Below are 22,444 nucleotides of genomic sequence, written 5' to 3'. Positions count from 1 at the left end.
CCTCCTCTAGCCAATTCGAGCTTCCTCCGCGGACCCCCACCTTCCATCCGAAGTGGCTCGGTCCTTAGTTGAGAGGACTCTGCCCAGACCCTCGCCCCAGTAGAGACCTCTGCCCGGGCGCCTGCAACTCGGACGCTTCCCAGAGCCAGAGCGTGCGGGCGGCGCGGCCGCGAGGAGCCTCACCGGCCATGCCGTCCGCAGTCTGACTTTTATTTTTCTCTTCAGTGATTAAAACAAAATATCGTGGACAGGGGGACGGAAAGGAAAGTGCAGGCGCCTGAGCCCGGGGAGCCGGGCGGGGGCCCCTGGGCACCGCGGCCCCGCCGCCGCCCGCCCCCGCGCGCCTTCGCCTCCTCCCGGGCCGAGCCGGCGCCACTGCGCCAGGATGGAGCGAGCTCGGCGCGGGAGGAGATGACGCAAAAGCCAGCGCTCCCCCCAAAAAAGTGTTTCTCCAGGACGAAGATGGCGGCAACTTAGCCCGGGGACTGAAGATGACTGTGGCTCTCGGGAGGCCCAGCCCAGGCGATTCGGCCCGGAGCTCCGCGGGAGGCGGCGTCAGCAGTCGGAGCCCGGGCGGCGGCGCCCGCGGGCGGCCCTGCGGCAGCGGCGGCGGCGGCGGCAGCACTTAGAGCGCGGGGTGGGGGGTGGGGGGGAGGGAGCGCCCCGCCGGAGGCAGCCCAGGCTCCGGACTCTGGGAGAGCCAGCGCGGAGCAGGAGCGGGAGGCGGAGGAGAAGAAGAAGGAGAAGGAAAGGAAGGAGGAGGAAGAGGAGGAGGAGAAGAGGAGGAGGAGGAGGAGGAGGGGAGGCGCTCCGGGCGCCGTCAGTGGGCAGCGGAGGCGCGGCATGCCCCTGGCAGGGGAGAGCGGGCTGGGCTCCGCGGGGCCATGGGGACCCGCGCGCTGACAATGCCTGGGTGACCGGAGCCGCGCCAGCCACCCTGTCACCTCCACCATCGCCCCCTGCACCCAGCCTCGCCACCGGCCACCAGCACCAGCCTCCTCCGTCTCTCTCTCTCTCTCTCTCTCTCTCTCCCCCTCTCTCTCTCTCTCCATTATTGTTTCCCACTCTACAGAGGATGGGGTCGGCTGATGATTAGGTCGGGAGCAAGTCAGACCTTCCTTCAAAGCCTGGTAATATTTATGTAGGCAAGAGACAGAGAGAGATAAGAGAGAGGGAGAGAGAGAGAGAGGAGAGAGGGAGAGGGGGAGAGAGAGAAAGAGAGAGAGAGGAGAGAGAAGAAACGGGAGGAGGGGATAAGGAAATTAAACCCTTTAAGTCAATGCATATTGTGGTGACACCGGCACAGGCGCCCTCACGGTGGAGTCGGCCAGGGCTGTGCGTTCCCAAAATATGACCAGGGGTGCTTGGATGTGTCGGCAGTATGACGACGGCTTAAAAATCTGGTTGGCAGCACCCCGAGAGAACGAGAAACCGTTCATCGATTCCGAGAGGGCTCAGAAATGGCGACTGTCTCTGGCATCTCTCTTGTTTTTCACAGTCCTGCTCTCTGATCACTTGTGGTTCTGCGCCGAGGCCAAGCTGACCCGGGCCCGGGACAAGGAGCACCAGCAGCAGCAGCGGCAGCAGCAGCAGCAGCAGCAGCAGCAGAGGCAGCGGCAGCAGCAGCAGCAGCAGCGGCGGCAGCAGGAGCCCTCCTGGCCCGCGCTCCTGGCGAGCATGGGGGAGTCCTCGCCCGCCGCCCAGGCACACAGACTCCTCTCCGCCTCCTCGTCCCCCACCCTGCCCCCCTCCCCGGGAGACGGCGGCGGCGGCGGCGGCGGCAAGGGCAACCGAGGCAAAGACGACCGGGGCAAGGCTCTTTTTCTAGGAAACTCTGCCAAGCCCGTGTGGCGCCTGGAGACTTGTTACCCCCAGGGCGCGTCCTCGGGCCAGTGCTTCACGGTGGAGAATGCGGACGCGGTGTGCGCCAGGAACTGGAGTCGGGGGGCGGCCGGGGGGGACGGGCAGGAGGTGAGGAGCAAGCATCCCACTCCGCTCTGGAACTTGTCGGATTTTTACCTTTCGTTTTGTAATTCCTACACACTTTGGGAGTTGTTCTCGGGGTTGTCCAGTCCCAACACTTTGAACTGCAGTCTGGATGTGGTGCTCAAGGAAGGCGGCGAGATGACCACTTGCAGGCAGTGCGTCGAGGCTTACCAGGACTATGACCACCATGCTCAGGAGAAATACGAAGAGTTTGAAAGCGTGCTCCACAAATATTTACAGTCGGAGGAGTACTCGGTGAAATCCTGTCCTGAGGACTGTAAGGTAGGAACCCTCGGGGGTTTCCCCCTTTCCTGCACTTTCCTATCTCTGCTTGCTTGGTTGGGGGGTCTTCTCAAGTTTATTATTATTATTTTTTGGCTCTGGTTTTGTTACTTTGTGTTTTCTGAGGATATTAAGAGCTTGGCTTGCTGTTTGAGATGAGAATACCCGGTGGATTGCTGGTGGACTGACTGATGCCTTCTTCTGGGAGTCCTTGGAAGATCAGGGAAGTCCCCGGTTATCTGAGATAATCAAGCTGGCACTTTAACTGTTTCTTACATTCATGCAGTTGGCCCAAACTCTGTTACACCTTTTAAGAAAAGGAAGTTGAAAAAGTCATGTCAGGAAGCTAGCAATGAGACTGCACACTGATGCTCACAGGTGAAGTCAGAAGAGTTCGAGACATGCATGTGTGGTTTGCAATATAGATCTACACACAGGAACGCTTTCATAGTGATATCATTAAGTTGGTTGAGCAAGAGAAAGTGGTTGTAGTTGTTTCGGTAGTTAAAAAAAAATTACCTGTTTTTTCAGGGGTAGTTCTGGTTGTTCAGAAAGTCTGGGGGCCTACCCGAGGATATTTACTTTTTTTAAGTTTCCTGTTTCCTCTTGGACATTTGTATAATTATTGATCTGGGACTTACTATGAATGAACAGTTGTAATTAGGTGTCTAGTGATTGATTAGCAATAGGCTATTTATCAGACACACTGTGTAATTAGCTTGATTTTCAGTATGCTTTCCCGAAGTATTAAATAGCAAAACGTTGATGCTGTAGTTAAAATTTACTGAAATATTTAATAGTCTGTATTATATTTAAGCTCTCCCTGTTCAGTGTAATAAAGAATATAACCCTTGCTGATGGGCAAATGGGAAGCCTGCGCAAGTTTCTTAAGAATTGGTCGATGCAAATGCAACAATAGGCGCAGGTTTTAATAGAAGCGTCTCTGTCCGTGGTGCTGAAATGAGATTTACCCAAGAGCTGTATTGAAGATGAAGATACTGCAGTGACCTTTAGTAGGGAAGATGTAATGACAGTATCTCTATAAGCCTTAATATTTCGTTCCAAGGGTAATTTCTTACACAACACAATAAACTGGTACTGCTTTTCAAGGGAAATAATACACCACATTCTCTCTCTTTCTCTCTTCTACTTTCCCAGTCCCATATACAAACAGAACAACTGTCCCTCTGTCTCACTTGCGTTCTGCTGGGAAAATGAAGTCAAGGGTGGTATAGATCAAATAATTCTGTGATTTTTTTGATAAAAGAACTGGACTAAGGGATGCCTATTTTAAATGAACACAGCTGAAGGGCCGTATTTTACTTTGGGTGGATTAGTTGTGCTTTTGACAATTACATTAAACTCAAACTGACCTTGCCTTATTCTCATTCTTTAAGACCAGAAACACAGCTCTCAGAAAATAGTAAGTCTGAATTTAAAACATTAATTTAGAGTGATACTTCACTAGACAAGTGTACCTTAAACTTTTTTATCTAGTTTTTTAACCATATCACTTTAACTTATGCCTTGGAATAAAACTTTAATGGTAGAAATTAATAATGAATAACTACTGCAATTATTGCTTAGTTATTTATTTTGACAAGATATGTTGCATTGAAATTGTAAAGAAAAGGAAACTCTATGTCTGCTAATTCTACTAATAATAAAAGGGTTGCAGAGGTTTCAGTTTAGTTGTGTTTAAGAGTGGTACCCTGTAATAATTATATTTGCCTCCTTCCCTGCATGTAAACCCTAATTTCTGATAATTTTCATTTGTATAACTCAGTATTTAAGAGACAGTCTGTATTGACAATAGACTGCAGCATATTTTCAAATAAGCATGCCAAATATATCTTAGTTTAAATGTTCAAGTAAATATATTAAAAAGTTTTCTTTCCCCTTAACCTAAATTACCTCTCAAGTGTATATTTACATCATTTACATAATCATAGCGATAAACTATTGTGTAAGTTAACTCATTTATAACGTTATTGCCTACTTCTGGATTATGTTTTTGTGTAAAGTAGAAGTTAACTGTAGGCACAAAAAAGCACATTATAAAAACCTTAATTTCTTTAAAAACTTAGTCTTCACATTGATAAGTAAATGCAGATACTTGATTTCTCATCACTGCAATGGAGAATTAATTGCATGATATGTCTTGCAGACATTTATTGGTTGTGGGGTGTTTTTTTGTTGTGGTTTCTTGTAAACTTGAAATATTTATTCCATAATAGCTGTTGTCAAAAATTACAGTTGCAAATTTAAAGTGTGGTGTTCTTGGTTTAAGACTCACAAATCAATTGATTATATGTAGAAAGGTAGTAGAAGCATAGTTTCTTAGTTTAACATATAATTTCTCTTTGATTCTGAAAAAGCCACAAACACATTCACATATAAACTATGCCGCATTACTTAAAATGTTTTTTGTCCTTGAAAGATGTGCCTGAGTTTCTTTCTGAACACTTTTACTTATTTCAGATGGACTTATGCCTATGAAGTGACTATCATTAGGAGCCTTGTTCAAGATAGAAGTTCTATGCGAAATTTTTCCTTTCTGAAGGCATCTGCAAAGTCATAGGCTACATTAAAAGTAAATGTATTATATTTCTGTAATTGGTAACATTTTCATTAAAAATTAATTATAATTTATAATTTATAAATATATTTATTAAGATTGTAGAGAAAAGAATACATAAAATCATGTTAGCACCACAAATTTTGGGGATACGTATTTTAGAAAAACTATATTAACTTTATTATACTCATTTATAATTAAATGAGTAATGCAGTGATTTCTAAATTTTAGAGTTAGGATGAATGATTACTTTCCAGTTATATATTCTGCCCTCATTCAAAATTGCTACATTTCATATAAAATAAGAATAAATTAAATTTCATTTTGATTTTAATTGTTTAAAAGGCTTTTTGACCAATTATTCAAAAGAAACCGCTTAGAATAGATCTAATAAAATTACAGTGTCTCAAACTTATAGTAATTGCTGGTCAAATATAGATTGGATGTACTTCTGTATTGCAACATATCATACAAAAAATGTGCACTCAATTTAAAAATATTGTGATAAATGTAAATATATGCATTTATCTGGGAAATTATTTATGGATAAATAAAGAACACGAGATGTTGACTATATCATTAATACTATAGCATTTTGCTACATTACATAAATTGAGTAGTAAATACTACAGCAGTAATTTTCCCCTGTAGTTTACAGTATTATTTAAAACAGTGTTTTTGATGCATAATAAAATACTGACAAAGCTACCAAAACTTTTAAGTTGTTTGACAATATTAAAAAATAAAATATTCTAAGTTACAAAAGTACAAATATTTATTATAAACATGTTTGATTTTTCTTAAATACATATTTTCTCTTATACATGCCATTCTTTAGTTCCTGAGAATTCTTGCAAATAAATATAAACGTGAGGAATTTATGGGATATAAACTTTTATTTTACAGACGAACTTCTATAGTTATTGATAGCTTTATTTAGTTACTCTTCCCTCAAACAGTTGGTCAGCGTAAGTGGGTTTGAGATTAGATTGCAAAATAAACCATTGTACCATCTGTACTTTAGTTCTCTCAGTATAAATTGTAATTTTTGTTCTCTCAAGAATGTATGAATGCTCACATTTTTATTTTTACAATCTTATATTAAAGCAGATTATATTGCTTATTTTTATTTAACAGACACTGACCAAAAGGATACCTTGCAAGTATTAGATATGTATAGCAGGGCTCTCTCATTTGCATCACCCACAAACATTACCCATCTAGTTTGAGAACATAGAGTTTGGTTTACATAATGTACAATTTGAAAAGAAAAAAATGCATTTCTTAAATTCTTATGTATTTTAGTGTTACACACTGAAGATTCATAAAGAAATAGTTCTCACTCTGTCGCCCAGGCTGGAGTGCAGTGGCGCAATCTCGGCTCATGCAACTTCCACCTCCCGGGTTCAAGCGATTCTCCTGCTTCAGCCTCCCGTGTAGCTGGGACTACAGGTGCACGCCGCCACGCCTGGCTAATTTTTTGTATTTTTCATAGAGATGGTGTTTCATCGTGTTAGCCAGGATGGTCTCGATCTCCTGACCTGGTGTCCGCCCACCTTGGCCTCCCAAAGTGCTGGGATTACAGGCGTGAGCCACAGCCCCTGGCCAAGAAATAGTTTTTTAAGAAAAAAACAAGTATCTTACAATTTTTTTTTCACTTAAATTTTGAACCAAAAATATTTTGCTCTTGACTAAGTGCTATTGTAATATCATGTCACTGTTCAGAAGTGGGAGTACACATCTATAAATAGAACCTTTTAATATTCTACCGCTTTATTTACAAATAATTTTTGTAGTGGAATTGCTTCTCTACAAGATCAGTCTGACCATGCAGATGACTACTTAAAAATTTTTTTATTGATACATGATAGTTATACGTATTTTTATTTCTTTAACCATTAGTAAAGCTATTTATGAGGTTGAAGAGAATATCATAATCATTTTAGTTTATGGTTTATGTTTTTTATCTTCTTGCTCCATGTACAACTATTGATTTATGATTTGTGTTTTATTTTTATAGAAAGATATCCAACATTATATCTTATCATTAGATATTTGTTTTCTCTCAGACCATGGAATACATATTTTTAGTTTGAACTTGTAACTGGGTCAAACTAGTGGCTACATAGGTATGATCACAAAGTTTAAATAAATGCTGTTATATATTGTTTTTAACCTCTTTTATTAGGTGAAGTTAGTGTCCACATATACACGATGAATTAAAGTATTAACAAAGGAAATCAAGCAATGCTCTCATGCTCCTCCACGTGTAAATCATAATTCATTAACATATATTTTTACCAGATTTAATGTGCGAGAACAAATTTATGGATAACTGTTTCAAACAAAAGACTATTTTGATTTGAATGATGTGAACTATTGCTTTAATTTTTTTTCTCAACTTCTTTTAAAATCTTTATCCACTGTGTTGATCTCACAATGACTAAGCACCAAATATTTTGTTGTTTATATTGATCTACATTGCAAATATATTTTTTTCAGTTAACATATACTCTAGATTAGTGGTCTTTGGGGTCACAGTGGAACATCCTAGAAATCTTTGAGGGCACTAAGGCCAGGGCATCCCAACCCTAAGAGATTCTGATTTTATCGTCCTGCTGGTGTCATGGGTCTGGGCTCTGTCAAAATCTCCCTGGTGATTCTGATGTGCAACCAAGGTTGGGAACCACCATTCTGGTTCACAGTGACAGTTGGTATAGAATGACCTTTCAGCTCCTGTATCTCAGTAGTACATAATCATCCCATTTGCTCAACTGATGAAAGTATAACTCAGATTTTTTAAAAAGTGGTAATGGCAGTAAGACATATCCCAAGGGCAGGGAATGAATTTCTATTGGTGAGACTGAGGAAGTGCATGAGAAGTGAATTAACTGGGTCTCAGTTAGGGAATGTGCTGGAAGGGATCATGGAGAGAAGGAGATGGATGTGTGGAGGGCCAGAGTTTTGACTGTTTAAGGTTGTGTCAGGCAACTATGGATTTTCTGTATTTTAGCCAAGGTTGTAATATCAGTCATCTTTTTTATTTTTTAAGTTTAATTTATGAGATACTATATAAAGTTAAATTTAAATTTTATCTAATAAGAAATCAAGCATCATTGTAATCTACATAGTGGAATTTCTTCAATGTAATGTTCTAATTTACTCTGATTCTTTTTTTTTTTTTTTTTTTTTTTTGAGTTGGAGTTTTGCTCTGTTGTCCAGGCTGGAGTGCAGTGGCACGATCTCAGCTCACTGCAACGTCCTCCTCCTGAGTTCAAGCGATTCTCCTGCCTCAGCCTCCCGAGTAGGTGGGATTACAGTAGCTGCGATTATAGCCTGCCACCATGCCCAGCTAATTTTTGTATTTTTAGTAGAGATGGTGTTTCACCATGTTGGCCAGGCTGGTCTCGAACTCCTGACTTCAAATGATCCACCCGCCTTGGCCTTCTAAATTGCTCGGATTACAGGTGTGAGCCACCACACCCGGCCTACTCTGATTCTTTAATACTGGAAATGAGAGATGGTTAACATGACTTCTTTCTTGTCAACAAATTGTTAATGACTTACAGATGTATTGTACTGGAATGCATGAAAATATTTAATTCTTGGGTAGTTTTTAAAAATTCTTGGGCTTTTAAGGTGTTAAAATATGGTAGTTGATTGTCCCCACTTGAAGTTTTCTTTCTACATTGAGTCATTTACAAACAAAATTTATAGAAGCTATCTCAGATGGTTAAAGATCCTGCAAAAGATAGATGTTTAATACCTGTTTAAATACCGTTATTGATCTTAGCAGTAGAACATGTGTGGTGGGTGAATGCAATAATCATTTCTTTGGAAATACATGGGGATTTTGTATGTCAGCTGCTTCATTTTGCACAAGAAGGAAAATGAGTTCTATCAACATTAAGAAATTGCTGACTTAGCCTCTTCACCTCTCAGTTTTCCTTTCCTCCTTGTCAATGTGCCTTCTTTCCATCGCTGGGTCCTCTCCTGCCATTTGTTAGCTGCATTTCCAGAGCCTGTGTACCATGGGAAACTCGAAGTTCAGAATTCTTTCTTTTCTTCTCTGTACCTTCACCTCCATCAAAAAAGATTGATCTCTTTCTTATGGAGCTGTCACTGACTTTGTTTATTTGAATAGAAAACTGAACTAAGATGTTAAATAGACGATCATTACTAAGTATTAACTCTTACAGAAAATGACTTAAATCACCCAGAAATTTAAGCCCTAGAGCAATCTTTAATAGCAGGCAACAATTTATTAGATGTCAGAAACTATTCTAATTTGTTTAATCATCACATCAACTTTATGAGGGAAGTATTATTACACATTTTACAGATGGGGAATGTGAGGACATAAAGTTAACTATCCCAAGGTCAAACAGATGGGTTATTTATTTATTTATGTATTTTGAGACAGTGTCTCACTCTGTTGCCCAGGCTGGAGTGCATTGGCGCAATCTCAGCTCACTGCAACCTCTGTCTCCCAGTTCAAGTGATTTTTATGCCTCAGCCCACTGGGTAGCTGGGATTACAGGTGTGCCCCACCACAAATGGCTAATTTTTTGTATTTGTAATAGAGATGGGATTTCCAAATGTTGGCCAGGTCTTGAACTCTCCACCTCAGGTGATGCTCCCACCTCGGCTTTCCAAAGTGCTGGGATTACAGGCCTGAGCCACTGCACCCAGCCAAGATGGGTAATTTAAATATTAGGGTCACTTCATCACTGTAAATGTTTTCTTTTTCCTTTTGATTAGAAATATTTACAAACATCCCAAAGAATTAAGACATTATTATAATAAACCCACATATAACTGTCTCATACATTTTACAATTATTACGAATTTTGCCATATTTACTGCTTCTATTTAGTTTTAACTTATCATTAAAAACATTTTTCAGATGATATAGCAAGCAAAGAAGACAGAAATGTGAGAGTCCTGGGCAACTAGGATGGATGGCCAGGTTTATCATGTCAAAGGCTTAGGTAACCTGAATATAAATGAATAATGTGAAGATCAGAAGAACACTTAGGTTTCTGATTTCACATTTAGAGCTAAGTAGAGAAAGGATGTGTGTAAGGTTTTGGTGGGAGGGAAATAAACTTTGGAGATTGGCGATAATTTCTATGAATTCATAATTTCAATATGGCAGAGTCTTTTAGTCTGGTTGGGCTGATGTGACAAAATACCACATACTGGATTGTTTAAACCAACGATATATATTTTCTCACACATCTGGAGGCTTCAGGTTCATGATCAAAGTGCAGACAAATTTGGTGTCTGGGGAGGGCTCTCTCCCTGGCTTTCAGATGGCCACCTCATTACCAAGTCCTCATGCGGCGTTTCCTCTGTGCACGTGTAGTGAGAGAGCAATAGGTTGGGATACGATGAAGTGATGGCACAGACATCAATTCAAAAGTTGCTGCCTTTCTTAGGAGCAATAGGATGGTCTTCTAAATCAGCGCTCTTCAGAAGAGCTTCATGTGATGATGGAAATGCTTTATTTTCTGCCCTGTCCAATATGGTAGCCACTGGCCACATGTGGTTATTGAGCACTTGAGATGTGGCTGGGGTAAATGAGGAGCTAAAATTTTAATTCTATTTAATTGTAATCAGTCCAAGTTTAAATAACTCCATGTGGCTAGTGGCTATGACGTTGGACAGAAAATTCTAAATGACTACAGTGGCCGTGGAAGTGGAGAAGAAAGGCCAGATTCAGGAAGCTTTTCTGAGTTCACATTTACAGTATTTAGTAACCAATTTTATTTAGAGGGAAAATATGAATCAAGCTTTGTAAAGTGTGAACTAGAGATATGTTGGTGCCATTTTTTAAATTAAATTAAATTAAATTAAACTTTAAGTTCTGGGGTGCATGTGCAGGACATACAGGTTTGTTACATTGGTAGACATGTGCCATGCTGGTTTGCTGCGTCCATCAACCCATCACCTAGGTATTAAGCCCCATTTAATGAGATAGGAAATAAAGGAGGAAGAACAAGTTGAGATTGGTGAAAAAATGGATAATAATAGCAGGAGCTGTCCAATAGATGGTATGCCACTTGGGCAGGGAGCTTGAGTGTGAAGTCCATTCTCCACTTGTCGATTTGATCTGGAAGCTGTGGGCAGAGATTAGATGACTTAACCAAAACAGGTGATGTGAAGAGAATGCCAAAGATAAATCCTGAGGAAAAGCAACAGTTAAGAGAAGGGTTTGGCAGAAAAGGGACCAGGGAAAGAGACGGAGAAGGAAAAAGGAATGACAGTGAGAATGAGAACAGGAGATGGGAGTGGGGAGGGTGGGATTGAGAGAGAGAAAAAGAGAGCAGGGAGAAGGAGAAGGATGGAATCATGAGACTGTGATGATCTGAAAGCCTAGGTAAGGATTTCAGGCAAGATACAGAATCAATGTCCAACATTGCAGAGAGGATATGTGGGATGAAGCCTAGAAATAGGTCGCTGAATTTGACAAGTAAGTGTTGGTCACCTTACAAGAGTAGTTTTAATAGAATGGTAGGAAGAGATGTCAAAATGTGATGGATTAAGGAATGAGCTGGAGATAGGAAATAAAGACTAGTCCAAACCACTCTTCACTAAGTTTGGCAGTGAAACGGAAAGAGAACAGAAAAAGTGGGAAGATGGATGTGAGTTTACAGAAATAAATGATTTATGATGGAATAAACTTTAGAATATGTGTAGCCTTTGATCTAAGATCCAGATGGGGGTATGTTATTGGAAGAATATTAAGGAAAAATTAATGGTAGCAACAGATGGAAAATAAGAGGTGATGGGTTCTTTTTTTGCTTTTTTTGCTCTGCCTTGGTGAGGAGGAGAGTTTGTGTCTTGTACGTGCTGCCTTGGTGAGGAGGAGAGTTTATGTCTTGTATGTGCTGCTGTACATCTAAGAACCTTTATTTTCTTGTTTGTATTTTAAACAGGAACAATGATTAATTTTCTGAATTTCTGAAAATAAACACATCATGAACTTGAATATGCTTAAATGAAGTAGAAAGCTCATTTTCAAATGATACAAAATAATTATTGGCTTTAAATATGGAATCAGCAACAATTACATAGTATGTATTACTATAAATTATTTTCTATCAGAATGTGTTGACCTGAGATATAATGGCAAATTTCTGTAACCAACTGAAGTAAATATGGCTAGCTCTTTCTTGGTTTCCTGAGAAATATTAATATGTGTAATAGAAAATTATAAAGATAGAAATTAATTTTAACCCAAATAGGAAAGCATAGTAAAATAGTTTAAAGAATGATTGAGAATAGACTGGTTCAACTCCCAGTTTCACCATTTATTAGTCATATGACATTGCTGAAGTTACTTAAAATAAGGATGTGAATACCTCTCTCATGCCAATGGTTAGGGGGAAGAAATTAAGAGACTCCTGAGCATATGAAAAGACCTTGCCTAGGGCTTGATGATGCCCAGTAAATAGGAGCAATTCATTAAAACCCATGGGAAACATCAATAAAATTAATATATTCCTCACTTGAGATCGCATATAAATTTTCTGTATAGAAGACTGATTTACAAGACTTTTATAAACAGACTTTGCATATTGTATGGGAAAATCCTCTGATTTATTGCACCTACATTTATTGTGCTTCTCTAGAAAGGTGACTAAATTATTGAACAACTCTAGAGTAAAATGGAAACCATAAGTTCAGTTGGAGTAAAATGTTTCATTCCTAAGGCTGGAATTTTTTTCTCTATTTTAATTTAGAGATTAACATGTGCTACATTTTAGATTGACTGGATCCTGATAGGTGCCTAACCAAAGGCCTTGAGCACTTTGGTTCACAGCCATTTTGAGAGGACAAGGGGAGAAACCATTGTAGTGATCCTCCATCTCCTGTAAACCTGTGGGTAGAAATGGTCTTGGGAAACGTTTTGTGTTATGTCGTCTGTCAGGCATTGGAAAGCCATGTGCTTCCAGATTCCACTGTAGAAGGTGTGAACTTTGTCCTGCACCCTAGATTTTCAGCTTTGTATTCTGTTATGGTTGGTTGTCTCTGTTGTTCTCTACTTCACTCGGCATTTATCCAGTCAGCCATAGTTAGTATTTTTATTGACTGAGGAGTGAGATGAAGTGGGTAGCAGATATCCTTGATGTCGAACTAGAGCTACCAGACAAGGCAAACCTGGTAGCCATGACAGAGAAGATGGAGCAGGTTGAAGAAAAGGCTGGAAGCTGTGCTGCATGAATGGAAACAGGATTACCCTGAGATAGAGAAGACACAGGGAGACACAACAAGGTTCTTTAAGTTGATGAAAATCATCCTGTGGAAGGAAGTCTTACTATCCAATGCTTTGTGTTGCTTTAGGAGTGAGAGTGAGGCTCTGTGTGCAGGTCTTTTGGCAAGAAGATCTCTGCTCTACATAAGGAAGAGTGTTCTATTAAAGGACTTGCTCTCCTACAAAAGCAAGGGCTGTCTGAGGAACTCAAGAGCACATTTCCACAGAAAATGTACAAATGGGATGGGAGCTGTCGGCCACCACCCTAGAGAGCATCTTTCCTATGGGTTGCAGGTTGGGCTACATAATTTTAAACATTCCATCCAACATCCTTTGGCATAAGATGAGGCACCTGGAAGTGACTTTGCATGGTGAGATGGTACTTATTGCCAATAAAATTCCATCACATAAAAAAATAACTATTTTTTTTAGCCTAACACCTTGCTCACAGTAGTAGTACTTTGATTTTAAAAAGGAAAGCTTGCCAATTTCAACTTTAAATTATTTCTCTGATTCCTATTCATGTTATCAGTGAGAATAATTTAAAAAATAATGAATAAAGTATGTATACTTACCCTAGAGTTAGACAGCAAGTGAAACTAATTTATAAGTAATTGTTTGCTCTTGCTAATATCAAGAATATATACTGTCTCATCTCTTCTGGTCACAAACACATCAAGCATTATAAACTCTCAAAGAACCCTCTAGAGCAAAGCAGGACTCAACATTATGGTGGTGCTGGGAAGGAGAAGTTTTCATATGACTTTTCTCCATGGGTTTCACAGCACTTCTTTGCACATAGTTATTCATGTCCACATCCAATTCTTTGGGGACATTAGCAAAAGAACTGAAGTCATTGTATACAAATTCTTTCTCTTGCCCAGGTGCAGTGGCTCATGCCTGTAATCCCAGCACTTTGGGAGGGTAAGGCAGGAGGATTGCTTGAGTTCAGGAGTTTGAGATCAGCTTGGGCAAGATAGTGAGACTCTGTCTCTACAATAAATTTTTTAAAAATTAGCCAGGCATGGTGGTGCATACCTGTGGTCCCAGCTACACAGGAGGCTGAGGTGGGAAGTCATTTGAATCCATGAGGTTGAGGCTCCAATGAGCAGTATTCGTGCCACTGTACTCCAGCCTGGATAATAGAGCAACAACCTGTCTGGAAAAAAAAAAAATTCTCGCTCTTAGGGAATTCCACTTATTCAATAAACAAGATCTGTCATGATAATGTTATCATCCGTATGTTATTCATTCCCCACAAAAATTCAACATCATGGGCAAACTCAGTTTTCTTTAACAAAGCGATAATTAAGACTTAGGTTAAGAGTGTGCGAACGTTCTCATAGGTAAGTATGGCACATCCAGAATTCAAACCCGGGAACACCTGGCTCTTAATCTCTTGGGTTTACCTACACTATTACCTTATACTGCTCACTGTGCCACAAGTCTTTGCCCATGTCTGATTGTCCTGTTGTTTCTTTTGTTTTTGTTTTAGAGGGAAGGAGGTGGAGGAGAACAGCAGGAGTGGATAAAGTATACAATTCTTTGGTACATAAAAGATAATGTAACTTGCTTCATCCAGAATGTGTGTTGTTGTGGCAGCTTGGTGTGAAGCAGGGGTGTCCAATCTTTTGGCTTCTGGGGGCCACATTGGAAGAAGAATTGTCCTGGGCCACACACAAAATACACTAACACTAACGATAGCTGATGAGCTAAAAAAAAAAATCGCAAAAGTGTTTTAAGAAAGTTTATGAATTTGTGTTGGGCCGCATTCAAAGCTATCCTGGGCCGCCAGAAGCCCACGGGCCGGGGGTTGGACAATCTTGGTGTAAGGAATGAGCATAAGCGTAAGAGTCAGAGAGGCCTTGATTCCCAGGGTGCTTTCACCAGTTCCTGTAAAATGGGGATTGGTGCATCCAGTTTAAGGCAGCACCCAGAGATGCAATGGAGCCAGTGTGTGGTGAGATGTGACTAGAGCTTCCTTTCTGTCAGCGAAATGCCTCTGCAAAGAGGTGACCACTCCCTGCTACGCCTCACCAGCACTCCACTGTGCCTGCTCTCTAGATGCTGAGGGGGTAGAAAAGATCCACGAGGTTATCTGCCTAGTCTCAGTAATTGGTTTCTTACCAAAAGTTGGCCTTTTCCTAGTCCAAATGAACTGCCTCACGGACGTTTTTAAGTAGGTTTCCATATAGGTCTCTTTTTTTTTTTTTTTTTTTTTTGAGACAGAGTCTTGCTCTGTTGCCAGGCTGAAGTGCAGTGGCGCGATCTTGGCTCACTGCAACCTCCGTCTCCCAGGTTCAAGCAATTCTCCTGCATCAGCCTGCCGAGTAGCTGGGATTACAGGCGCACACCACCGTGCGTGGCTAATTTTTTTTTTGTGCTTTTAGTAGAGACAGTGTTTTGCCATGTTGGCCAGGATAGTATCAATCTCTTGACCTCGTGATCTGCCCGCCTCGGCCTCCCAAAGTGTTGAGATTACAGGCATGAGCTACCGCCCCCGACCCCAAATAGGTCTTTTTAAAAAGGCGTGGGTAATAAATTCAACCTCAGGAATCACAGTGACCCTAGATAGCTGCAGGGTTTGGAGAGAAGCAAATGTTTTTAAAAAGGTCAATGTGAATCTTAAATCACTTAAAATCGGGTATCTCCAGCCGTAGTGAACAGCAGACTGGTGGTTATGGACCACTAGCCAACAAGTTGTCAGGCAGGTATGCCTTCTCAGGCAATGGCCTCATGCCACAGTCCGGATGAAATAGTGAAATAGTGAGAAAAAAGAGAGGCCACAAGCATGAAAATGCAAGTGACCTGCTTTCTGGAGGTTTGGCCAAGTATGGCAGGTTTCAGATATATTTTATGGGTCCTGGAAAGTTTCTAAATATATATATTGAATATTAAAAGTCACTTATGAAAAGATGAATCTTTTTATATCATTTCAGCTTTGGCTTTTTTTACACTGAATGTTCATTTTTATTCAGTGTGCCTGCGAATTCTAGTAAAGAGGAGAGAATTCAGCTCTGAGTGAATAAAATCCTATCTGCATAGTTTTGCTTCATTGACAAGAAAATGGAGTATTTGCTGTCAACTAAACTGGATTTCTCCATTAAATGAATTAGCTCTTTAAGATGATTAAAATAATTGATCCAGTCTTTAAGTATTTTTTAGCATTTTGTTGTCCTTACCACTTAGTGGGTGAAACAATCCAACTATTTCTATGCTATTTCACCTGCGGTGAGTCAAAGGAGCTGTTTTTTGACAAAATCAAACTTTTTAAAGTTTTAAAGTCTTTTTTAAAAGAGTACCCAATCTATTTTTGTGTGTTTTATTTAGTCTTTCGTAAATACATTTCTCACTTCTAAATAACTGCAAAATCTGTGGAACATTAGGAAAGTCTATTGATATTTATGTCTTAAATCCTTAATTGTACATTTAGTATTAAATTTATTAGTTTAAAATTTAATTTCTGGTATTGCAGTATTGTGATACTAAGAACTCAAATTTTTTCATAGTGAAAATTTCAAAGCGTTCTTAAAGCTGTGGGGATAATCTTTGGTGTTCTCAATTGTTTCATAAAAGTAGCAACTTTACAAAAGGCCATAATTGCAGGAGTGGTTACAATGCTTATCAGTTTTTCCTAGTTCCCTTTTTGACTGTGTCCACAAGAAAAGAAAACTAAGACCCATAAATAACTACAACTGAGACAAATACAAATATGCAAAGGTTTAAAACATTGTTTTGTCAACTAATTTTCTGGGGCTAATAATCTTTCTCAGAAATATGGTAAATCACTGATTAGGAAATGAAGCTCAGGTTTTCAATATTACACCCTACTTAGATGGATGTTAAATTTTCTCACAATATCAACTTTAGTCAGATTAAATGCAAAATCTGAGCCGTGCAAATTTGCATTTCTTTTACAACTGGAGAACATTAATAATATTAAAACAATATAGCTGAAGACACTATACAGCACTCAACAATTTCCTTTTTTTCCATGTGATGACTAGAGTAGAAGAATTTTAGGAAAATTAATTTATGATAGAGCTGGTTTTGGGAAAAAATCATATTCACTCAAATATGACTTTTAATTAATTCATCTTAATAGCCTGACATTTGAGATGCATGGGACAAGATGAAGTGGCTGAATGGATGCTGCAAATAAGCCAGGGAAACCACAAAATGATGTTTGAGAGTTCCCGTTTCCTACCTCTGACCGATTATAATAATTTTCTCTTATCAGTGGAATGCTATCTCCATTGTGGGTTATTTTGTATGGCCCTGAACCTATGCTTTTTCTATTGTGTTTTTTGATGCCATGACAACAGATAATGTACTTAATGTGGAAACTTAAGAAAAATAATTTTCCAAGGGGCTTTTCAAACTGATTCTTCTGATTTCTTCAAGTAATGGTGAAGGACCATTTTCTCGGTTGCCCATACATGTGGAATGAGCACATGAATCAGACAGACCAAGATCTGTCAGTTCTGAAGAGACCACATGCATTTCCTCGAAATGATCACAGTGACTTTGTGCAAAGGATATGATCATTGTCCAGCGTCATTAAAGGATGCTGCATAAAGAAACATTTTAATGTCTTAATTTGTGATCATTTTCTCTGGGAATGCATTTTGTCACACAAGTATTGTGTACTACATGGAAAAAGAAACACAGTAGAGCAACAAATGAATATTGCTTCTTAAAAATAGAATTTTAGTGGAAACGGTTCTTAATTTGAGTGCTGTTATTATATGGCAATGGTAATTTAGGCACTGAGATAAAAGGTGTCCCACAGTGCACCTAGTTTAAAAAGGAATAAGTCATCAAGTATTTCATCATGTGTGACTCATATATGGACATGGAAAAATGTAAGCCATTTATATATAAACACGATGCTTATTAAAGGAAAGGAAGAAAAGAATATAATGGAAAACCTAGAAGAATATTTGCTTTTCCTTTTCTAGGTGCACATTAATTAGAACAGGATTAAAGGGCATGGGTCAGGTGAGGTGGCTCACACCTGTAATCCCAGCACTTTGGGAGGCTGAGGCAGGAGGATGGTTTGAGGCCAGGAGTTCAAGTCCATCTTGGGCAACATAGTGACACCCCCCAAATTAAAAAAAAAAAATAGCCGGGCATGATGGCATGCACTGAAGTCCAAGCTGCTTGGGGGGCTGAGGTAGGAGGGTTGCTTGGGCTTAGGAGGTAGAGGCTGCAGTGAGCTATGATTGTCCCGCTGCACTCAAGCCTGCATGACAGAACAAGAATTTGTCTCAAAAAAAAAAAAGAAATAAATAAAATGAAAAGGCCCGTAAAGTCCTTAATCCAAAAGCATCGTGCTCTTAATCTGTTACTTAAAAATGCTAGTTAACACATTTCCCTTTTCAAACCGTCCCACTTCCAACCTGTAACTGAAAATTGGATTTTACTCAGATCTTTGAAATTAAGACAGTGCAGCAATTTCAACCTGACAGTTGCTCCTTCTCTTTGCTTATGAAAGCGTCGTTGTTTCTCTTCTAAAATGTAGTAAGCTCTAAGTCAGATAATTACAAAATACTAATTTTATAAAATATAGTGTTTGATATCTTTGTGACTGAACAACAGAGTCTTTTATATGGGAAATATAAATACAGTATTTTATTTGTACATGCTTCTTTATGGCTAATTATGGGTTTGAAAAGTAATAAACAGTGATGTGATCACTCCATAGCATGCAGTGGGGATGTGTCTCCTTAATCTGGCCACTTAAAGAAAAAAAAAAACAAAACTGTTCATCTGTGGACTTTTCCAGATAGGCAATTTTTAAAGCTAATGTCACTTGTTTTCCAAATTAGAAGCTATTAGCAAAATATGTCACTATTTTGTTCTGCTGCCTAGTTTATGAATTGGAAGACACTGAAAAGGTACTATAAAGTTACCATGTCCGGTAAAAAATTCAGATGACATTGAAAGAGAGAAGATTCCACTTAACAGAAAAAGTGACTATTTGACAACATAATTGAAGGATTAATTCAACTGTGGGAGTAAACTGTCAATATTTTTCTTTACTACACGATCTTATTCAGATAACTTCCCTAGGATGTGCAGAGAAGCAAGATTGTTATAACCTCTGACAAACCACCTAGGCAGGTCATATAGTTCCAGAAATTCAAATCACTCACAGCAATTTTTTTTTTCATTTTCTTTTACTTTTTTTTCGGAGATGGAGTCTCGCTCTGTCATCCAGGCTGGAGTGCAGGAGTGCGATCTCGGCTCACTGCAACCTCTGCCTCCTGGGTTCAAGTGATTCTCTTGCCTCAGCCTCCCAAGTAGCTGGGATTACAGGCACATGCCACCACGTTCGGCTAATTTTTGTACTTTTAGTACAGCCGGAGTTTCACCATGTTGGCCAGGCTGGTATTGAACTCCTGACCTCAGGTAATTCACCCGCGTCGGCCTCCCAAAGTACTGGGATTATAGGTGTGAGCCACCGTGCCTGGCCGGCCAATGTTTTAAATATCGCTTTCCAAACATTGTTCTGCATTATTTCACATTATGACATGAGTTAGAGTATCTCCAGTAAAACCAGGAAGAAGCTGTTACTGGAAGAAACTGAATCCCTAATGGCCATCATTCAGCTTTTCGTGTGTATGTGTGTGTGTAAAGTCTATTACTTATAATAGAAACCAATATTAACAAGTATAATACTATGACTGCTTTTGTCATCTGATTTGAAAACAGTTTAATATCAGTCAACAACTGAAGTACAGGGAAGATATGTGATGTAAAACATTCTTCTGTCTTTTTAAATATAAACGATTTAATCAAATTTTATCTTTTTACTTTAATTTGATAAGTGGAGAGACAGCAAAATTATGCCTAAGCTGGAGGGAAGATTTCTTCCTCTGGTAGGTAGTGGTAGTGAACAATTAGCACTTTGTGATAATGCCAGGTCAATTTATTTCATTCTGTGAAGTAGGCCTGATAATTATTACATTTTGCAGATAAGAAAACTAAGGCCTAGGGCACAGCATTCTTAACTAAGGCTTTTTAACATAATTTTACATTTATTTTTTGTCATATTACTTGGTATAGAAACAATCTTAATTTTCAAAGGTTGCATACAAATTGTTGAAAAGGAAGAAAATAATAAATTACTAAAAGTATTAGCCTGAAGACAATTTCTAGCAACACATGAATAATTTACATGATAAAGCTATAAAATGAATTATATACCAGTGCCTTTGTTTCTCCTATTAGATTTTGAGAGGACTATTAAAGATAGGCGTTGTTTCTTAATTATTTTTGTCTAATCACTTGTGAAGAAGAAACGAAAGAAAAAAGGAAAAGAAGAGAGCTTGCGGGTGGGTGGTTATGAAACACAGTGGCAGGTTCTTTGACACTCCTCCAATTTAGAGTGAGTAGGGCGGAAATAGCGTTCTGGGACTTCCAAGGTAGATGATAAAAGGCCATGCAGTTTTCATGCTGTTTACTGGGACAAGTATTCTTGAAGCTTTGAGCTGTCCTGTAAGATGTTCAATTAGCCCAAGGCCACCACACTGCTAGGAAGTCCAAGCTTCATAGAGAGGCCTTGGGCAGGCTTCCTCATACAGTCTCGGTTGAGTCCAGCTTTCGTGTCTTCCCAGGCCATGCACCAGACATGTGGGTGAAGCTTGCAGATTAACTTACCACCCAGCCATTTAAATCACACTGACCCCTTCAAGTCTTCCCAAAGTCTTACAAACCTTAGAGGAGAGAACTGTCAATATTTTTCTTTACTACACGATCTTATTCAGATAACTTCCCTAGGATGTGCAGAGAAGCAAGGTTGTTATAACCTCTGACAAATCACCTAGGCAGGTCATATAGTTCCAAAAATTCAAATCACTCACAGCAAATGTTTTAAATATCACTTTCCAAACATTGTTCTGTATTTATTTCACATTATGAAATGAGATAGAATATTACCAGTAAAATGAGGAAGAAGCTAAATCCCTAATGGTCATCATTATGCTCTAATTACACAATATCTTAATTCCTGAGCCACCAAAATTGTAGAATGCAATAAAATGGGTGTTGTTGTAAACTACATTTTGGGGTGTTTGTTATGCAGTAATAGATAAGTGAACAGTGTTCCATAATATTTTGATGAATGATTCTCCATTATGTGAGAGGTTCCACTGAGTAAAATTAATGAAAATTGAAATAAAAGAAACCTATGTGGCCTCATGTATTTGACTGAATTCTTTTCCTGTCAGGTCGGTAATGCTGGTAAGTAGATTCTGGAAGCAATTTCAGAAATTTCCCCTGCCTGTTCATTTAAATCATTTAGTATCAAATATGACAGGATAGACATTTTGCACAATTTTTCATTTAAAGAGTTATGAGAAATATTATGTTTCCAAAAGGTAATTGCCTATGGACAGGTTGTAGATACAGTTTGAGGCTGAAAATGAAGTGCCACGGAGAGACACAGAGGATGCTTAGGGAATTTAGGATAGATCGCTTTTTTCGTTTTTCATTGAATTATACTCATATGTGTTACTGTGTGTCCACATGTAGCAAGTAACAAGGAAATTAGCTGTCCAAATAATTAAAGCATCAAAATATAGCTGCTTGCATTTTGAAGGGAAAAGTAATTTTAAGGCTGCATTATTTGGGAAATTTACTTGAAATCGTGTTTGGTTGCTGTTTTCAAATTAATAAACCATAGTAAACTATTCCTCTTGAAATTGAATCATTTACTCTGCATTTATAACATCAAACATTCCATCTTAGAGTTTCTATTGTTCTTTAGGAGAAAGAAGTTACATTTTCATGCATATGTTAAAATCATCCCCTCTTTGATTATGTACCTACCAACCATACTTTTGAACATTGTAAAGAGTATTAGTGCAAATTTGCTCATTTGATTTGTTTGAAATATTTTGGGAACAGCTAAAGGTTAACAATTATAGAAACCACCAAAGAAAACTTCGTTATGTTGTAATCAGCAACAAAAGGCATTATCTAACAGCTGAAAGTGGCAAACAATGAATTGTCCTGAAGGAAAGCATGAATTAGTTTTCTGACTGATTTAGTACACTTTTGATTCAATAGACTGGTTGCCATTTTTCACAGATAATTTCAAAAGTGGAATAATATTATATTTGATTTCTTCTTAAAGTTTAGATCAAAGTGAAGCAGGTTCAGTTTATTTTTCTTGCTTTGCAAAAAAAGTAGAGAATTTCATTTTATTAGTTATCTATTGCTGTGTAACAAATTTTCACACATTTAGAGATTTAAAACAAGTCGTATTTATTATCTCACACTTTCTGTGGGTCAGAAATGTGGACACAGCTTAGCTGTGTCCTCAGCAAGGC

General features: G+C 39.1%; 1 protein-coding gene across 2 annotated transcripts in view; it reads left to right on the top strand.

Annotated features, from left to right (window-relative positions):
• The first annotated feature begins 388 nt into the window (after nucleotides 1–388).
• The window catches only part of NALF1 (NALCN channel auxiliary factor 1), a 703,465-nt gene continuing 681,409 nt past the window's right edge, over nucleotides 389–22,444 (top strand). Inside the window, exon 1 of one of the 2 annotated variants that reach the window (XM_054446500.2) lies at nucleotides 389–2,268. In XM_054446500.2, the coding sequence (XP_054302475.1) occupies nucleotides 1,351–2,268 (918 nt within the window). In that variant the 5' untranslated portion in view covers nucleotides 389–1,350. The remainder of the gene's footprint in view (nucleotides 2,269–22,444) is intronic. The other variant, XM_063651135.1, reaches the window with a different exon arrangement.

Source organism: Pongo pygmaeus, chromosome 14 (genome assembly GCF_028885625.2).
Source record: "Pongo pygmaeus isolate AG05252 chromosome 14, NHGRI_mPonPyg2-v2.0_pri, whole genome shotgun sequence".
NCBI lineage: Eukaryota > Metazoa > Chordata > Mammalia > Primates > Hominidae > Pongo > Pongo pygmaeus.
Note: the sequence above shows the minus strand (reverse complement) of the source record. Positions and strands in the feature narration are given on the sequence as shown.